This window comes from Callorhinchus milii, unplaced genomic scaffold (assembly GCF_018977255.1).
Source record: "Callorhinchus milii isolate IMCB2004 unplaced genomic scaffold, IMCB_Cmil_1.0 Scaffold16, whole genome shotgun sequence".
NCBI classification, from domain to species: Eukaryota; Metazoa; Chordata; class Chondrichthyes; order Chimaeriformes; family Callorhinchidae; genus Callorhinchus; species Callorhinchus milii.
This window is the reverse complement of record NW_024704757.1, coordinates 11625270-11646971: the sequence shown is the minus strand read 5'-3', so window position 1 is coordinate 11646971 and position 21702 is coordinate 11625270. Positions and strand designations below refer to the sequence as shown.

Below are 21702 nucleotides of genomic sequence, written 5' to 3'. Positions count from 1 at the left end.
TAGTCACTTTGTCCTTTCTCTTTGAAACACTCTTCTGAAGACATGTGCCTGTTTCCTCATTCCCTACTTTCAAACTTCCTCTGAAAACCCATCATTTTGACTTCACCTTTGGTCACTTACCCCACTCCCGCATCTCTCACCAAACTCAGGCTCCCACCATGTATCTATCAAGCACTGTGAGATATTCTCCTATATGAAAGCTGTAAGCAGCTTTAAGTTATAAGTTTTATATATTTTATATATTATAGCTTTAAGCTATTAGAGCAAGTATTCTACTGCAGCAATTGCGTTTAGCTGTGCTGGAAAATGGCAGATAGCATTGTCATTAGAACAACTAGGGGAATGGATTTTACAAGGAGAAATCAAATGTAGTGATAAATGAACAATGTATTGCAAAGCACAGTATAAAATAAATGATCTAGTGAATATCTTTGCTACCTATTGTAATTAGCTTTTACACCTTCATTGTCTCTCATTAGTATATCACAATTCTGTTATAAAAGGCAAATGTCAAACCCCTCACTCACTCAAAGCAGAAAAAGTTTAAAAGAATATTAAATGCAAACCATATTTAAATAAATATTTTAAAAGGAATACCGGATGGCATGTATTACATATGTTGTTGCACATTCAGATATGTTCAAAGTTGAATTTGCCAATAACAACATAAAGATTTTTAAGCAAAGGAAAAGCTCACAGACCCAACATTTTTGCCATATCCCTCAATTTTTTTGAAAACATATATATCTGCTTCAAATCAAATTCTCTCCCCACCCCCGGAAAAAAAGACTTCTCAACTATCCAAATTTTTCAGCATCCTGTGAATGTGTTCAACAAAATATTACACTGGGTTTTACCTTCAAGCACACGGTCATGTTCACAGGAATTGTTTATTATTATTTCAAAAATTAAATACAGTGTAACACATTTAATTAAAAATCTGATTGTGCATCAAAGAATAAAACCTTGAAACAAAAATAATTTTTTTTAAGTTGAAAGGATGATTTAATTTTATGGAGGAAAAAAAATACTCACCTGCAATGGCAGAAAGCCTCTCGTGGATTCAGTGATGCAAGCGTACTGCAAAGTAAATCTCATTCAGTAGAGTAATGGTCAAAGAAAATGTATAGCCTGAGCTGTTTTACAAAGAATGTTATCAGTTAAAAACAGATGGAAGTCCCAGCCTGAAGGGATAGTCTATTTAGAACTTGTCTTGCACTTTTTAATACAACTAGATTGCTTGCCAGCATCCTGCAATAAAGAGTTTAACTGAACACAGCAATCACGATGGCAGAGTTTGGGGGGAGGGTTATTCCAAACTTACATTAAACTGTAAAATATTCTGCATCAGATATCAATAAATAGGATCAAAAACCATTATTAAAACAGAGTCAGAAAAGCATTTTTTTTTCTTAGTTCTATTGATATTGTTTGGCCATGTGTGACATTTTGCTTTCCCTCCAGAAGAACCATGATATGTTAGAGCAGTATCGATGACTGATATGATGTTTGAGTGTAAAAAGAAAAATTCAGTTTAAGAGAGATCTTCCATTAAATGCATTGACACATTTTAATGTGCATCAGTTTATTTTACCAGTTTTATTATTAAATAATTGCACTAAACCATATTTTGTACATAGTACACTAAATTGTTATATTTGATTTATGTATTTGACTTTACAGTATTCTTGCATCTTAAATTTATAAAACATTCTCTGGGTGTCTGCGTGGTTAAGACTTGCTTACACTTTTTTTCTGCTAACTATTAATGTGCAGTGTAGAGTATTTTTAGAAACACATTTGAGATTTTTATATGATAATAGTAATGACCAACAGATGAAGTGGAATTCTTAAGTTTCAGAATTACGAAGCAAAAGTTTGAGATGCTGTATCAGTTTCCTTCAGATACTTGAGTTCTTATCTGTGTCCAGCAGTGCATGATGACCTTGTCTCAAGAGATTTACAATCATTTGCAATTTAATGTAGTGACATTTCAAGAGTTGCAAAGGACTTCATAGATACCAGAAACTCACATCTATGAAACATTTAAATCTATATTGCCTTAGACCAGCCATGAAAGTTTGCAACATTGATGAATACCAACCAAGACTTTGTGTTTGCTGATTTGGAGAAAATTTGAAACACTGAATCCAGACCAAATGTAAATACTGACACAAGGGATTGTATTTTCAGGTTGATTACATTCTGGAAGGCCGCCTGTAATGGGTTTGGTTACGGAAACTAATACAGGATAAACTTAATTACAATCGAAATTGGTATTGGGTCTCAGTCTGCAATACTGCCTATTTCTTAATCTCTGTGCTTTCTCTCACTAAATCAATGAATTGTATTTCACTCTTGATGTTTTTTTCCAACCAATGCACTTTTTGATTTGTTAGTTCGCTTCTCCAGTAAACAAAATGGTTCCATTCTGTGCAGAATGTTATTTAACTCAAATTAGCACACCAATGAGCTATCACCAGACAATATCCTGTAAATCCCAGACCTTCAGATAAATTCTCCCTCCCCCACTCATTTAATATGCAATAAAATATACTGAGAACCATTCAATCAATACCTTGCCTAAAGGGTCATCCTTCACATTTGAGTCTGGATCATGAGAGTTGGCTGACTGTAGAAATGATTTTTGTTCTCAGGGTAACATCGCTTTCAATAAGTCGCTTTTTTTTAAAACTGCCTTATGTGAGTACAAATTACAGACATAGAACCTGTACCTAACCTTGTCCAAAATGGAAAATCCAAGTTTGAAAAAAAATAGTAATTAACGGAAAATCTATCTCTATGAAGAGGATTGAATATGCGGATTACTTTGGTCAAGAATGTTTTCTTCAGCAATAGATAGTCGACCACTCTTATCCTCATCCACCGCCTCTTCTCTCACCTCAATGGCGCTGTCCTTGATTGGTTCAGATCATACCTCTCACACCGCCTGCACTTCATCTCCTCAAACGGCTTCTCCTCTAGCCCCCGGACAGTCTCGTGCAGCGTTCCTAAGGGCTCTGTCCTTGGTCCCCTCCTCTTCAACATCTATATGCTTCCTCTTGGTGACATCATCCGCAGACATGGGGTCGACTTCCACATGTATGCGGATGACACCCCACTGTACCCCTCTGCGTCCACCCTTGACTCCAGTACCACTGCTGTTCTGACAGAATGTCTATCAGACATCAAGTCCTGGATGAGAGCTAACTTTCTTCAGTTGAACGTCAACAAGACTGAGGCTCTCCTAATTGGCTTCCGTCAGTGCTTTCTCACCTCAGGTGCTGACAGCATCACTGTTAAGTTAACTCCAGTTAAGTTAACTGGAGTCCTGTGGCTCAGTGGTTAGAGCACTCGCCTTGCAAGCGAGACACCTGGGTTCAATTCCAGGCAGGGCGAAACCTTGGGCAAGTTTCCTTACTCCACACACCTAATAATAATCCTTCTAAAACAAAACAATAATAAATTGGTCATTCTCAATCCATGACTGTTTGTGGGACATTGCTGTGCGCAATTGGCTGCCGCGTTTCGCCCCCAAATATACAGTCAATTCACTTTACAGTCTATTCTGTGAAGCGCTTTGAGACATCTAGAAGACGTGAAAAACGCTATATCAAATGCAAGGATTATTATCATTATCCATGGTTGCACACTCAACCTTGGTAAGCCAGTCCGGAACCTTGGGGTCTTGTTTGACCCTCAACTCTCCTTTCTACCCCATGGCCCGCTCTGCCTTCCCCCAGCTCCACAACATCGCCCAGCACTGACACTGTCTCACATCGCAGGCCGCCGAAACCCTCATACATGCTTTCATTACATTGGGGCTCGACTATGCAAACTCATTGCTTGTCGGCCTCCCCAACTCCTGCCTCCATCGACTGCAGATCATCCAGAACTCTGCAGCCCGTGTCCTCTCCCGCACTAGGCTCCGCGATCCTATCACTCCCATCCTCACCCGACTCCACTGGCTTCCCATCACACAGAGGATACAGTTCAAAATCCTGGTCTTCACCTTCAAAGCCCTCCATGGTCTTGCTCACCCCTACCTTTCCGACCTCCTACCACCATGTACGCTCCCTCCACTCAGCAGGCACTGGCCTGCTTAACGTCCCCCACCTTCCTCACCCCACTATCGGCTGGTGGGCCTTCCGCGTCTCTGCCCCCACCCTCTGGAACTCCATCCCGCAGTCCCTCCACCTCGCCACCTTCAAGAACAACCTCAAGACCTCCTCTTCGACTGTGCTTTCGATCTCCCTGCTTGCCCCCCCGCCCTCCCCCACCCTGACCCTCAGCTCGGGTCCATGACTCTGTCTGTCCAGCGCTTTGGGTCGTCCTCAAGTAATTTTAAATGTCATTTTGTTGTTGTTGTTGTTGATCATTTTACATGACTATTTTAGATGGATGATTGAAATGTTTGTTATCATCAGGAGTGTAATAATACCAGCTCTGGAGTGTCTAATAGTGGCTTCCGTTCCATGCCCAAAAAACAAATGCTATGAGCAAAGTCTAACAACAACTGACATATCTAACCTGGAGCACATTGTTAAGTGGAAGAACTACAGATTTTAAGACAATGCAATCATAGGTCAGAAGTACCGTTGGGCATTGCACAGATTATAGATTTTGCCAGTGCTATGGCAAACTCATTATATAAGAGAAAATTGTATATCTAGCGATTTAGGTGTCAAGTTTTGTTACAACTAGGCTTGGGATATAGTGCCTTGAGAGACAATTTCGTTTGTGTATTATGTACAAAAATCCATCATAGCAAATAAATTAGATTTTTAGGGGAGGTTTATTTATTTTGTAACCACTTGCAATGAGGAATTGTTCTGATTTAACAACAGATAAGTAATGAGTCACAAGTAACATTCAGGGTTTAATTTTTGTTGCATAAGTAAGTTCATTTTAATGTGAGCACGCAGTGTGGCAAAACAGAATTATATCAAGCTTGCAGGATGTTGGCAAATAGATTAGTACTCATCACAGCCAGAAACTTTAGTGCATCGTAAATTGAGTATCTGTAGATTCATTATGTTTTATTCATCTTGCTCTTGTTTTTGAGAAGTCCACCGAATAATGATACTTTTAAATATCTTACTTCTTGTAGGATTTAACTCTTACTCTGCCAGCAGGTCTGTGGAAATTGCTGGCTCTGTGGGCCGACCTGTTCAGTAAATTTTCAGGGTGTGAGTGGAGACATTCCAAAAAATACCAAACGAGCAAGTCAAACTTCAGGTAGCTTTATTACTTTAGTACAGTATTAAGCCTATCCTGTAAAAAAACTGGACAACTCAACATCTTTAAATTGCATTTTTTTAAAACCGCTGCTCACAATTTTGTCATTTTTTTCTATTTTCTCTTTCCTACCTTTTTTATGTTTGTTTACTGTTTTCTAGCATTTTATGCCTTTTCTAACATTTCCATTCTTGGTCACTGTAAACCACTAGCTCTATTATTCAAAATATTTAATACTGCAATAACACATTTTAGTAAATTTTAATAGTTCTGAAACGAGCACTTTGTTTCTTTACTGAAAGAAACAATTCTATTTGTGAAAGTACAAATATTTGCAATTTGTTTACCTTTCCTTGGATAAAGCAGATACCTCCTAAAATCATTTAATTCAACACTATTTCTCTAGTCACATTTGTGAATAATTCTGGTTCTATGCGGTTGTGAGTATCAAACAGCACAAATTTCAGGTAAAACGTCCATGTGATCATTTTAACATGCACGGTTCATGAATGCAGATTAACGACTCAGAACCAAACTAGCAATTTGAAACGCCATCCAAAGATGCCCCGGCATTGCAGTTTTTATTTTTGTGAAGTGCGCATTGTTCATGACATTAACACATTCTGAACTTGAAAAATCTGATATTTTCACAGCTTCTGAATGGTAAGACTATTACACTGGTATAATGTAAATGCAGTCAACAGTAGTTTAAAATGAAGTACAGAGTGTAATTGAATACACCAAGCATTTGTTCCAAGGCTTTGATGGATAACAATGCTGTATATAAGTCAGAATCAAGAGTGCAGATAGTTATTAGATCCAATCAATGAACAAGCCAAACTACTATAATAGCCGTTTATCAGCAGACTGTGTTTGCAATGCTTCCAGAGATTTTTCTTGGGTACTGATGAAACTGCATTGCACCGCGCAAAGATAAATTGAAATCCTGTCAAAAATGAAAGTAAAAACGTAGAGAGCATTGAAAGGAAAAAAATGGGACCAGCATTTTTGCCTTTGTTCAGTGCAATTTAAATCTGTTTTCACTGATGTAACGCCACTGTAGTGTTGAATGGGAATACCTGTACATTCTTATCCTGAAAAGATTGCTACTGGGGTTTGCAAGAGTAATTGTCTCTACAATCAATTTTTTAAAATGTGTATTAAAGCTAAGTATATGAGGTATAGATGACGATGCATTGAAATGTTTCAGACCTTAAAATTAAATTTAAATGATCGCTTATTTTTAAATAGAAAATTTTGTTCGTGCGCAATTTATGCATCTTCATGCCTTTGGTACTTCATCCGTGGTTAGCATATTCTTACTTCAACTTTGATTTTAAGAAGGACACACAATGAATCCAGCGCTTTGGGACATCCTCCTGACGAGGAAGGCGGTCTATAAATGTAATTTTGTTGTTGTTGTTGAACTATCAAATATACTACAGTAATACTTGCATAAGTCTTATCTTTATAACTTGCCTAAGCCATACATGCACCTGAGTCCCGTTCAGTTTCCTATCAAAAGAGCTCAGATTTATTTGCACTAGTTAATTACCCTCCAAACTCATAAGGCCGCTCACCTATCCTCCATTACTCCCCCACTTACCGGCTGCATTGAATCATGGAAAATGATGTCCTAACCCATCAACACAATTATTTACATTACATTCATGGTACACACAATTTGCTTCGGGAGTATGAATCACATTGAACAATTCTTCACTCTAGATTCTGTACAATAGTGATTAAACAATTAGCTTTCGTTACTAAGAAAACATATATGCCGATCAATGTCTCGACTCAGAGGTCACTGGTGTTACAGTAGTAATATTTTCCTTGGAGGGGAGTTTCTTTTCTAAATGTGACCCTGATACCACATTCTGACAAATAAAATATGGTATTTGACTTGTGGGATCTGTTATAGCACTTTGTGAATTATAGAAGTCTGCCTTAAAGAAAGTGAATGTTACTTTTGCTGTGTAATCCCTGCTTAGCTATTGCTTCAGATGAAGACACCAACTTGTCTTTGAAGAGGAGTGGAAGAGAAGGACTGATTTTCATATGGAGGAGGCATGTGAAAAAAAAGTAATGATGTCTTCCAAGGTGGACATTGGCTCTGTAACTTATATTCCCTATAATTGTTTACGATGCTCATAAATCATAACACTTAAACACCAATATGTAATTGGAGGATTTGCTTTGCTGTTACTTGTTAAGTACGGCTCTTGGCTCAGTTTTGATAGTGTATTTAACCTGTTTTTGATGGCGTAGCCAATCCTGGTAGCTTGTTGTACTATGATAAGACACCATCTAGGTTGGAGAAAGATTAATAATATTGCCTTCAGAAAATTGTCTGCCTTCTCCTATTTTGTTTTGACAATTTTTCACAGTTTTTAAAATTTTGTAAGTAACAACATTATTCCAAAAGTAATATACTTATTCTCAGATTATTGAAATCAGCATTGTACATCATTGTAGAAGGTTTGTTGTATTAATGCCTGCAGCAAGTTCAAATTCTTTGCTGCTACGTCTTACCGCATGCTTTATGACCACACAACGCATGATTTAATACAACTATTTCTGATTTGGTAAACAGACATCCATGTATATTCTGCAAACCTTGAGTTTTTATTTGTGCAAATAAAATTGCAGTGAACCAAAAAGCAATTTATAGGAGCAGAGTAACAAAAATACTTTCATTTAATAAGACAGAATGTGAACTTTCAGCACTACATGAGGAGTGGAAGAGAGGGACTGTTGATTTAACTTAATTCTGCTTTTCTTTTGTTTTCCGTTAACTTAGCTAGGAGTGAGACAGCAATGGCTGAAAATGCCATTGGGTGTTAAAGCAACAATTGTTGCTTCAAAGGTGCCATGGAATTTCTGTTCCATTTTAATAGGTTTACTCTGAGCGCTCAGTTTTGTGCCCACAGTTTGGGCTAAATAATTCACTGTTTGCAAGTGCTAGCCATTTTGCACTAATGGGATTTCCTGCATGAGGTGAATTCTAAAATTACCTTAATCATAAGTTTTTCTGGCCCAATTGAACGCGCTGTGGAACAGGCCATATTAACCCAAATTCCTGCTCCATCTGAATACGCTGGCATGAGCAAAGCCACAGTATTAATATCTTAGTGGCCAAAAATCTTCACATGTGACAAATTATCCATATGAATTGAATATTAAGCCTTCATTGTATTGAGGTTTGAAAGAGGCTCCTATATGCTTTTGAATCAAAGAATTAACAGATACTTAGAAAAAGCAATTTTCGGATATTCCAATTGGATTACATTTAAATTTCATTGCTATAAATGTAATGCTCTGGTCATTGATTACGGAGATGAGAATTTCAGCATTGTATAAATCCAGCTTTCACAGTAAGCAAGTACTTTACAGTATTTGAAATCTGATTAGTTGGGGTGAAAGATAATTTTACCAGTGTGTAAAATGCTTTGATCTTACATGATTGCTCTGGAAATCTAAGTTACAAAATACTTTATTTTGTTATTTTCTTCACCTGAAATGACCTGGTATAAAATGACTGTTGTGAAACATTGCACCCTTGTCTCTCGGTGACCTGCAGATCATGAAACTGTAATTATAATTGCAGCTTTGTGGCTTTCCATCTCTACTTAACTAAGTGACAGATGCATGGCTCAATAAAGTGATAGAATAACTCACTTGAGCACTATATTGGCACAAATGGGGAAACATGTAGCATAAAGTAAGTTCACAGTGCCACACCAAGGAAATTGCTGATATTAATTAACCATCTCCACGAGATTACAGTATTTGATCCCGCAGGTGTCTGTCATTTATTATATTAATTTCTCCACTAGAACATATCTTTTGAGGAGAATGCATTTTTTTTAATTCCCTCGCCCCCTCAATTTAAGTATGTGTATGATGTGAACTTTTAGCGCAACTACAGATATGCAAGGAACTGCACGCATTGAGAATTGTAGCTTCTGACTTGGCCGAACTAATACAGTTGAAGCAATTTGCAGTGACTCCAGATCTAGGTTTTGTAGGTAATGTCTGTCGTGGGGATGCAGCATGACCCATGCTACCAGAAACACCATTTATATTTCATGTTTGCCAGCAAATCTCTGACAAAATTACGGCAAATCCCCACCAAATATACAATATAAACGCAACTTAACTCACCTCAAACTGCTGGAGATCTGAAAATGAATTATCTCGGTGTAATAGCCCATTAACTATTAAAATGTTTCATGATGAATTAGAGTGTTTTCATAGCTTTCTCCATATGTAGAGTTGGGGAGAAAGAAAATGAGAAAACATAGTAAAAGGAATAAACGTATCGTTTTCACATTCCGCAGTTATGCAATTTCTTTTCAGCAGTTAGTGTGGCAAATAGAACGAAAGACAGTGAAAGAAAAATGCAGAAGAAAATTATGTGCAAAATTAGCACTTGTCAACATACTGTTCTGTATTTGAGAGACAAAATATTTATTGTAACTAACAATATTTTTGCTGTGCTGTCCAGGAACTTACCTATATTTTATACAGATACTGAAAGGATAAAATTCATAATTTTATTGAGGCTTCTAATGCACAAGTGTATACTTTAATGATTTCAATAACTTTGTTTCGATGGTAGCGTGAGATATAAACATACTCATTTTTATTTTATGAATTCTGAAGATGCATTCTAAAGAACCATTGATGCTGCGTTACATTCTGTATGTTGTAATACTTTGAAATTAAGCCACATTTCAGTCATTTAAGTTGTTTCAAAATGGATCATCACTGAAAATACAAATTGTCTTCAATGCTAAGCAAAAACTTCTTCCGTCGGGAATTACACTGTCAATTTGACACCTTGCTCTGCCAGCACCTTCCTCTATCTGAGGTTTTCTTTCTCTCTCAGTGGCTTTCTATCTCTGACCTTTTGTTTCTTCCTGACCAGCTTTCTGTATATCTCTATCTCTGGCTTGTTCTATTGTTCTCACTTTCTCAGGGATGGATTTTTTTTCTCTCACTCAGCCTCTTTCTTTTTCTGACTCTCCTCTCTCTCTCTCTGCTTGTAACCTACACGGTACCTGTTAAAAGCAGCTTAATAAACGCCTTGTATTTCAGGATCACAGTTGTGCTGAAGGGCCAAGTTGTGGACCTCGTGGACCACATTGTGTGCATGCACACAGCTAAAAAAAATATTTATGCTGGTATCGACATTCTTCTGTAACAGCACTTTCAGGAAGCAGCTAATAAGTTGACTTTGTTGTTCAGGAATGTTTCCCACCATTGATATCACCCTGAAGCCTTCAAACGTGATTCACCACCACTATAAATCCATTATGCTCACGGTTAGACCTGCAATATTAATTTGTTCATTTTTAAAATGACATTGGTGAGAAGTGTTATATTTTCCTGCTTCCCACCGATATACTTGTATGTTGTACCCAGACTGGATTCCACATTCATGTCCAGTCGCAAGCTGTTTCTTGCCATTTTTTTTTAGCATCGTGCAGTCGCCAGTTATTTCTGCTTCAAATTCCAGTGAAGATCGAAGAGAAAATTCTGGACAGAATTGCTATTGATTACTTCAGGATTTAAGCATTTCCTACTTTATATTCTCAAAAGAGGAAACGAGTGCTTTTCTCACTTGAACAGAGATTTTTTTATTTGGCCAGACAATGTCTCAACATTACATTTGCCAAGTACTTCAGCAAAGTAAATGGGAATTAGCCTTTTGCAAAGATGTATTTTAGTTCTGAAGACAGTGCATGGAAAACCAAGTGTTTCTATCAGGTTAGCCTTGCCCATCCTCACCTCCAATGCCAACTGTGAGGCGATGTTGGACTTCCTTGAATCCAAAGTTGAGGGATCCGCTCAGCTGCCTCTTCCCTTCTACTCCCTCCCCATCTCCCCCTCTCACCGCGGGCCCTACCCATCCCTCTCTCCACACCTTCGAACGTGTCTCCCACTCCTCTTTCATCACCACTATAACCCGTGTAAAACCGACCACCTGCTCCCTCGACCCCATCCCTACCCCTCTCCTTACTTCCCAGCTCCACCTCCTTGCCCCTCTACTCACAGACATCCTAAATCTCTCCTTGTCCACTGGCACCATTCCTACCCTTTTAAAAACGGACGTCATCACTCCTATCCTTACAAAACCCTCCCTGGACCCATTCTCCTCTAGCCCCCGCACCTTCTCGTGCGGCATTTCTCAGGGCTCTGTCCTTGGTTCCCTCCTCTTCAATATCTATATGCTCCCTCTTGGTGACATCATCCGCAGACATGGGGTCAACTTCCACATGTATGCGGATGACACCCAACTGTACCTCTCTGTCTCCACCTTTAACTCCAGGACTATTGCTGTCCTGACAGAATGTCTGTCAGACATCAAGTGCTGGAAGAGAGCTAACTTTCTTCAGTTGAACAAAAGTTCAACAAAACCATGATTACATGGTTGGCTGCAGGCTGCCGAAACCCTCATAAATGCATTCATAACATCGAGGCTTGACTATGCAAACTCCTTGCTTCTCGGCCTCCCAACTCCTCCCTCTGTAGGCTGCAGATCATCCAGAACTCTGCATCCGTGTCCTCTTCCCCACCAGGATCCGTGACCCTATCACCCCCATCCTCGCCCGACTCCACTGGCTTCCCATCACACAGAGGATACAATTCAAGCTCACCCCTACCTCTGTGACCTCCTAACCCCCAACCATCCTGCCCGCTCCCTTCGCTCAGCGGGCTCCGGCCTGCTTCACGTCACCCACCCTACCATTGGTGGGCGGGCCTTCAGCCACTCTGCCCCTATCCTCTGGAACTCCATCCCGCAGTCCCTCTGCCTCGCCCCCTCCCTTGTCTCCTTCAAGACCCATTTCAAGACTCTCCTCTTCAACCGTGCTTTTGATCACTCTTGCTTCCCCACCCTACTTCGACTAACAACTGGGTTTCTACTTATAATAATAATAATAATCCTTGCATTTGATATAGCGCTTTTCACGTCGGGAGGATGTCCCAAAGCGCTTCACAGAACACACTGTAAAGTGAATTGACTGTATATTTGTGGGCGAACGCGGCAGCCAATTGCGCACAGCAATGTCCCACAAACAGTCGTAGATTGAAAATGACCAATTTAATTATTGTTTTTAGTTTTGGAGGGATTATTATTAGGCTCTGTGTGGAGTAAGGAAACTTGCCCATCGTTTCACCCTGCTGGGAATTGAACTTAGGTCTCTTGCTTGCAAGGCGAGTGCTCTAACCACTGAGTTGCAATTTTCTGAATTATTGTCGCTCGCTAGTCAAAAAATAACCGGGATTTTTTATGTGGCAGTTTTAATACCTATTGAGATTGGACAAAGATTACCATCAATTTGTGTTACTATGACCTTCACCAGCCTCCAAGTGCCATCACCAACACCTGACACATTACAGGAGAGCATCTGCACTTAAACCCTCAGGGGAGAGTCCGTGATTCAGACAATTATGCTGCTGGACAAATGATTTGTTCTTCCATTTATTGTTTGTTCAGAGATAGTAAATACCAGATTCTGAAGATATGTGAATGGCAAAAGGTTCATTAAAAGTAAATACATTTGTTTAACGTGCCCAAAACACACCTTGTACAAAGCAAAGAAGACCGCAGATCTTTCATTTTGTGAAAATTAAAGCAAAGGATTAAAATAACAAACCCAATCATGGGGACTTTGGTGTATTAGGAAATCAGTGAAGCTTCGTGTTGTAACTGATTTATGCGGTAGTGAGTTATCACACGTTTACAGTTGGTAACAGTGCTTGACATTGTTTGTAATTGTAGTTGAGTTTGCAGCAATACTATTTCAGCCCATTAAAACTTAACCTTTGAGATTTTGAGATGTATTCATTCAGAAAGTAATTTGTAATTTTGGCAGTCTTCAAGAATTGATTAAAGCATGGAGTTAGGATAAAAAGTGTTTTACTCTGTTACTGAATGGTCTGTGCTCGAATTAGAACTGGTGCCTGGCATTTAGAATTTCATATTATAAAAATAAATCTGTCTGACATTTTACACAATTTACATAGTAATGATAAGAGTTCCACATTTATTTTGCCTATATTGCAACAAATAAGATCATTGATTTAACCTGGAATAAATAATTCTTCTATCTAAGTGTATTCGCGGTTAATGTTTGCAGTGGTGTATGTTCTATTCTTGGTATGATATCAAGTGTGGCTTTGGATGAGCCATGTGTTTGGAATGGCACCTGATCTTAATCCTTCAGAAGCCATGTGGACATTTTTAATTTGTATTCACCTTGAGGAGCAAGGAGACGCTAGTTGTCAGCTTGTCTTTATGTAGTGGGGGGAAAATTGCTTTAATTCAATATGAGATTATAGACAGACAAAAAAAAACACTCTGATTATCAACTCATTCACCCTTTGTTTTCCATTGGATCTGCTGCAGTGAAGTCACTAAAAACGCTGAAGGCAACTTAATTTTTTTAAAAAAAATCCCAAATAATCCAGTTCATGGACAGTTTGTAATAGGATTAATTAATTGAACAATTGCATTAACACTCGACTTCACTTTGCATAAAATGTTCACAGGAATCCTGCAAGTTCTAATAAATGCACCCCATTTCATTTAAGTAACAGAAATGGAAACATTTAACACAACATCGTTCTCCCCACTCCTCAATGTCAATGATAAAATTGTCATGAGAACCAGGTTTAAATAAAAACTTCCAGTTGTCAGGAATATATGATGCACTAAATATCTGCTTTGCCTGTGTAAGCACCAAGACACAGGTTGAGGTGTTTAACCAAAGCAGAGGAGCTTCTTATAACTGTAAACATTCCTGAAACAAAATATTAATATTAAAAAAAGGGTGAGAGGAAAAGCTATTTTGGACGGTGATCTTTTTGTATAGTGCGATGTGTTTGGGGACTTTCACTGTAGAAATTGTCCCAATGTGAGGAAACAGCCCAAGGTGAGCAAGGCAGGATCATTTGTAAACTTATCGCCGGACAATCAGCATGTTAGCTGGTGAAGAAACATTAGCATGTGACATTTGACTTACTAATATAAGTGTAGTAATATTCCACTTAGCATCAGACATAAAAATATAGATTTGAAAGTCTTAAAACATACAACATAACATAAGGACATAAACATTATTTTTCTGTGAGCATGGTAGAATATTTTATCTGGTGGAAGGCAGTGCAATTGTACTTTACTTTGGGCATTGCTTTTATTATTCCTCAGTAAGATTGTAAGTCATTGTCAACAGGGTGTAAACTGTTATCCTTGATAACAGCTTGGAATTGCAAATGCTGTCAGTGATAAATAATCCCAAGTGCCTCCTCATGCTATGGCTCTGCATGATTGAAAATGGGAGCTTTCATTTCTTTGAAACCATTAATACTTAGGTAGCAGAAAATGGTCATGTTACTTCTTATGTGAGTGTTGACATGTGTATTACCCTCTTTAACTTGTGTTATGGTAGGTCTACATCAGGATCAAGGATGATGAATGGAACGTATACAGGAGATATACAGAATTCCGAACATTGCATAACAGACTGCGGACTAAGTTTCCTTCAGTAAGCGCCTTCAATTTCCCTCCAAAAAAAGCCATTGGAAACAAGGTACCTAACAAATCTTATACAGCTTCACACCTTTTCTGATTAAAATGAAACAGTGCTGAATATTCCATTTGCAATACCATTAGCGTTTGCTTGCCATAAAACATTCACATTATAGGTCAACTGATGGATTAAACTTAACGCCTTTGCAGAATGTATACGTTACTGAATGAAAAAGAAAGATTGCTATTTGTACGAAATCAATTTTGGTACATACTTCCACTTCTGCTTTGGAAAAACATATTGATTTTTGTTTGGTGTGCATTGAGTACTGCTACCAACGAGAATAAATAGGCGATCCAATTTAAAAGGACACTACTTTGCTTTTAAGTATTTACCATGCTAAAATACTTTGCTAATTATTTTTTTTTTCCAATCTCGATACTCCTGTGCCACATATTCCCTGGGCTAACGAGGACTGCGCCAACATTATTTTGGTAACATTTTAAAGCTACTTGGAGGAGAGTTCCCTCAAAGGACTTATTTCATCCAGTGAGGTGTTTTTGAATTCAAAGTTATTTTACAACACTGCCACGATTCCAATTGGAATGACTTAATTAAATGTATATGACAGCACAGACACACTGTAGCAGAAATCCAGCAAAAACTCTTCAGCTCTTCAGATTTCTTCAATTGGTGCCCCAGATGTGGGGGAGGAAAGACATCGGGGGGTCGAACCGGATGCCTAGATTTCACACTGGTTCGGTGAATGTGAGCATAGATGGGACAGTTCCATTTAGTGTATTTAAATGTCTTTGTATAAATGAGGTTTATCAAACAGACCCTCAAGTGACTGATGGAAATATTGAATGAGCAGGTTTGAACCTATAGGGAATTAATTCTAGCTGCTTTCCATGTTCTGTATAAATTTGCTCCAATAGTTATTATTGTACTTTGCTTTATATTTTTATCACAACACTCATCCAGTTTAAAAAAAACTTATGTTTATAATGCGCGTTCAATAGTCACAGAGTGTTTTTAAATTATACCAATATAATTCTAAAGCTGTCCTAGTAGAAATTTGGACACAAGCCAAGGAAGCAAATGATGGCCAATAGCTCTGGCAACCACTTAATATAATCAAATAGCGCATATTCTGCTGCTTCTCTGCTTCCAAGATTCATCAGAAGCAGAGGACATTCGTGCTTTGAATTATGTTTACTGAATTCTATTAAAGCTACATGACCACACAACGATTTGGCTAATCACTGTTCAATATTCGATTAATGCTATTTATTAAAATTGAATTGTATCTTTTCAGAATTTGTTTGAACAAGAAGTTTCAACTGTTTGTAAAACCTTAGCTTTTTTTTTTGCAATTTACTCTATTCTGTGTCTAAATGGGCCACTTATCATTAACTGGCCATGAGGGTAGGTGGATAGCCTGCTCGAGAGACAGTTTACTCAAGAATAGCTGGGTTGTCCCAATTTCCAAGTTTTCTTCCTTCCCCGGGTCTGTGCTTCAGATAAACAAAATGATTAGATAAAGAAAAACGTACTGAAGACACTTAGCTAAGGTATCAAGTGCCATTGCACTCCAGGTATTGTGTGCCTCGTAAAGAGAAAGCCAACACTTTTTAAGCTTTCAGAAACTTCATTTTATGGCTTTTCGCTGCTGCTCATTTGTCATTTAGGAATAAACAGATAGTCATCTCATCTTCTGCAAAAGAGATTGGAAAAATCAATTTTTTGCCCAAAGAAGGACGTTTAGATGAATTATCCAGTTCAATAGCTACGGTTTCAGAAATTGTTAGTATCATTCAGCTTTACTAATGCAATGTAATCCCCACATTACTTGTGGAACTGTTAGAGCTACACTCATTTATTTTTTTCAGAATTCAATGTAACTCTGGAAACGTTTCAGCCCAGTAAAACACATTGCAAGTCCACGTTGCTTTTGGCTGATGATATTTCCAGTATTTGATTTATGTGTGATCATGATCTTCTTCCTGCCTCGTAATTCAATTTTTTGAATATGAGTGAACAGAAGGACACCATTGTCTTTTCCAAGTGTTCTAAAGACAATATATTTGGTACTGTGGCAAAGTACCAGCGTTTGGTTTCAGTCCATGTAAAACAAAAGAAAAAACATTCTCGTAAATCAGAGCTTATGGCAGGAGATTTTTTTAGACAATGCCACATTTAAAATATTGGTCTGTAACTTATTCACTGAAAAAGATCACAGTGTAGGTGTCTTGATGCGGAATGATAAAGGCCTATCTTAAACATAGCTGTTGAATTCAGCATTGTCTCAAAGTCTTTGTCTTCTTTGCTGGTAAAGAGAACTTTGACCTATTTTTTCTTAAGACAATTATTGCAATTAATTAACTTTGCCCTGTAATAATCTCTTAATGCTGTGTAGCTTTTAGATAGATCACATTGTTGGTGTGATAATTAGCAGCTTTACGTGTCACCTCCGAACCACTGTCTAAATTTAAATTACAACTTAGTCCTTATGAGTTGCACAGCTTTTTTGGAGTTCACACTAATTTATATTTGATTGCAACATTTGTTTCTTGCCAACTTTCTCCCATCCACTCTTAGCCCAAAGCATTGACTTCATCAAGTTGTACAGACAAAAAAAACGCCATGTGGGACCTCATCCAAGTGATCACATTCTTGGCAATGAGCTTTGGCAGCCGAATCAAATCATCTAATACTTTATCAATTTTTAAACATTTTTAGGGGATGGGGAAGAAATTTTGAAAAGTTTATTGGTGTAGTTAAAAAGGATAAAAGTTTTGGTTCCTTTCCGAGTGCGAATGAAATTGTAATGAAGAGCAGCATGATGTCACCTCTCATTGTAATGGATTATAAAATGTATAAATGAGAACAGAAATGAAAAGCAATCTAACATGATTTCTTTGAAATTAAGTTTCAATGTGATTGCCATTTCCAGATGATATATTTGAACTTATTTTATTGGAGAAAAGAAATATAACAGAGGAAAATTTAACAGCATAAGTCCTGGTTTGGATTTTGAACACACAACCTTCTGACGCAAGGCGAGAGCACTATAAACTGAGACAAACTCAGACACTTCAATTAAATTCATAGAATCATAGAATATTACAGCCCAGAAGGAGGCCATTCGGCCCATCAAGCCTGTGCTGGAAGAGCTACCTAATCAGTCCCACTCCCCTGCTCTTTCCCCATACCCTTGCAACTTTATAGAATCATAGAATATTACAAATATTGCAGAAAATTTCAGTATGGTCTACCCATTGTGGATAATATCTAAGTCCAAAATACTAAATAAAGTACAATTTAATCCTGGAAATATTTGTGATATCTGGTTAGAAAAAAGTGTACAAACCCTTTTAAATACCAATGGAAATACAGGAACAGCAATTTCACAATAGATCTTTTGTTAGCTTTGATATCCTTTCTAATTCTAACCTTGAATTCTTTAAAATGTCCTGTATTGACATTATCATCAGCTTTCAACTGTACATGTATCACACCACTTCAATCTCACAACTATTTCTGCAACCTATTCCACAATGTTGCTTTGACGAGAGAGCTATCTGTCAGAAAGTTGCGCAAGGAGCTCCAGATTTAAAAAGTAATGAGAGAACCTGAGGAAAATACAGAAGAATTCTTTCACATTTCAATGTTACCGTAGAGGTGCTTTATCTCTCTCCTTATGGAACAAGACAAAACCGGAGATGTGAAGTAATGCAAATAGTAGTGTCGTCAAAGGCTGGCGGGGGTGTTGCTGGGGTGTAGTTAATTGTAGCAATGTAAAGTTCATTTCAACCTTGTGTTAATCATGTGTCCAGAAAGTTATGTTTAATTTTTATGTTTTTAAGGATGCAAAATTCGTGGAGGAACGGCGCAAACAACTGCAGGAGTACCTGAGAAACATAATGAACAAAATTATACAAACACTTCCCCAATTTACAGCCAACCCCAAAAAAGAAACCCTTGTACAGCTTCTGCCATTTTGTGTGTAAGTATGTGACCTTTTTCTGTTGGTCAGTTTTTAAAAGTACATGTGTCCACATTATTCAGAGAAAGTGTAGTTGGAGATGATGGTAGGTTTTGAGTTGTAGTGTATAAATTCATTGATCATCCATTCTCCCCAATACTACCATGTACATCGTAAGGTTTGATTGGATTTTCGATTTGTACACATGATGTTTGGAGTCATTCACCCAATTTTCAAAAGCAAAGTTTAATTTTTACATGATTTAGGCTATTTCGATATAGGCTATTTTGGAAGCATCAGTGGCACAGAGTATCATCTGTTTCAAACTCTGGCATAGTTTGCTGCGCCAGGGAGAAACGGGAAGTGACTGTAGCCATGATGGCTGGTCTAGCCAGGATTATATCCTTTCATTAACAACAACCTGCATTTGTATAGCACCCTTCACGCAGGATATCCTTTCAGGAGTAGCAAAACTATATTATGCAATTTAGAAATCACAGTGACCTTTTATACCCTTGCATGACATCCAGTCGACTTTCAACCAATGCAGTAGAACAGTTTCCTCATTACACTTACGTAACGATTTTAGAAAGTAATGTGGATTCATATAGTAATAGATGTTGGTGGGAGTGGGGAGGAGGGGGATTGCAGGCTGCATGCATTCTCAGGATTCTGCTGATGCTCATCGTTTATAAAACCATGACTGAATTGTAGCCTTGGACTCCCATCAAACAGGCAAAAACGTATATTTCTATTTCCTGGTATTACTAATCAAGAGAAGATTGCACACTGCAGCATTTCCACTTGGTGATGTAAAGTACGAAGAGAGGCTTTTCACAAATATTGCCAAAAAGATTGATTTTGTGATCTTGTGATTGCTGCTTTCCTTTCTAATTAACTTCAAAACAGTATGGCTTCTGCTGCAAGTTTACAAAGTAAGCCCATAGCTTCAGGCCATGCTCTTTTGCCCATCTGAATGGATAATATAATAATAATCCTTGCATTTGATATAGCGCTTTTCAAGTCTTCTCGACGTCTCAAAGCGCTTCACAGAATAGACTGTAAAGTGAATTGACCGTATATTTGTGGGCGAAACGCGGCAGCCAATTGCGCACAGCAGCGTCCCACAAACAGTCGTGAATTGAAAATGACCAATTTATTATTGTTTTGTTTTGGAGGGATTACTATTAGGCGTGTGGAGTAAGGAAACTTGCCCAAAGTTTTGCCCTGCCTGGAAATAAACCTAGGTGTCTCGCTCGCAAGGCGAGTGCTCTAACCACTGAGCTACAGGACTCCAAATAGACCATTAAAAAGGCAGTAACATTCTGTATCATGCCAATAAAATTCACCATAAGTGTGGGTAAATGCTGGGATGATTATTGTGCAGGTTTAGTTAGCATTGTCTCATTTATGCATAATTGATTCAGTTGTTGGTATCTTCAGACATTGCACATTCCTATTCTGGGGTCCAGTTTTATAGAGAGAATGGAATAGTGAAATAGCTACTAGGATTACAATACTAATCCTTGCATTTGACTATAACTCTGTTACCAATATGCACCATAAATTGGTAAAAAATATTAAACCAGTCTTTGACAAATAGCTGATATCAAAAGAAGATCCGTAAGAAATTATTTTACATTCTAAACATGACTATTTTGAAGGCTGTCATCCTTCGGATGAGACTTTATACTGAGGTCTTGTCTGCCTGTTCAGATATATGTTAAAGATCCCATGGCACTATGCAGTTTGGCCAAAAATCCCCCAGATAAAATTGGTCATTCACTTTATGACCGTTTTCAGTACAGTGCCGTGTGCAAATGGGCTCCTGTGTTTACGGGCTGCACAATCACTACATTTTACAGTATATCCTGTGGGGCACTTTCTTCCTCTGTGAAAAGCAGTGTATCAAAGGCTAGGATTTTTTTTAAGCTTTTTTCTGCAATTGTCAGGATCGTCCCCTCACATTCATTTTCTATAGCACACGCCCTGCTTCTGTGGCTTGCCAAGAAGTGTGTGACAATAGCCCAGCAACAACTCTTTTCCCCTTCTATGGAGAAGCATCAGGTAGACATAAGTAGAGCTTAATGAGGGAAATCACACCTTCATCCCTCCTTTCTGTGCCACCAGCACGATGTCCTACTGCACCACCTGCTTTTCCAGTCTTATATTAATTCTTTTACGGATCCTGTTGCTTATGTTTTCATTAAGAAATCTTTTCATATCCTTTTAATAGTTGAAGCATAAATTTGTTAATTAGTGATCTGGTGGCCAAGGGAGTCTTGGCTCTGAATTGTAGCTAGGTTAGAGCAGGTTACAGGAACAGAATGTTTCACCAACTGAGAAGATGTATATGTCTAATATTTAATATGTTTATGTTGAAACCTGCTATTCAGAATGTTGTGTTTAAAAGCATACAACATATCTCCTCAAATCTGCAGAAAAATGTGCACAATTCAGGCAAAATATTCTCTGAATAACTGAAGCAGTAACGTTGTTAAAATGTGAGGCAGTCTATTGTAGGATATTTCTAATAATTTAAACAAAATAATCCTTGCATTTGACATAGCGCCTTTCACATCAGGAAGATGTCTCAAAGAGCTTCACAGGATTTACTGTAAATTGTAGTGTTTTTTCATGGAATCGATAGTTGCTTATTTCAGTGGTGTGTCTCCCCTCCGATCAGCAGGTTATGTGCTGAAGCCCTACATCCGGACTTTGAGCTCACAGTCCAGGCTGACACTCCAGTGCAATCCTGGGGAGCGCTGCATTGTTAAAATATCATTCTTCAGATGAGATATTAAATTGATGTCATGTCCTGTCTGTTCAGATGAACACCATGACACCCATGACACTATTCACAAAGAGAAGGGATTTTCTGATATTCTGGCTAACCACCCTCAAGAAAACATAGCTATTTGTGAGACGTGGCTA

General features: G+C 38.1%; 1 protein-coding gene across 1 annotated transcript in view; it reads left to right on the top strand.

Annotated features, from left to right (window-relative positions):
* Window positions 1–21702, top strand: part of snx29 (sorting nexin 29) — a 135306-nt gene that overhangs the window by 95023 nt on the left and 18581 nt on the right. The window contains exons 19-20 of the mRNA XM_007893700.2: window positions 14700–14840; window positions 18650–18789. Coding sequence (XP_007891891.1) covers window positions 14700–14840; window positions 18650–18789 — 281 coding nt within the window. The remainder of the gene's footprint in view (window positions 1–14699; window positions 14841–18649; window positions 18790–21702) is intronic.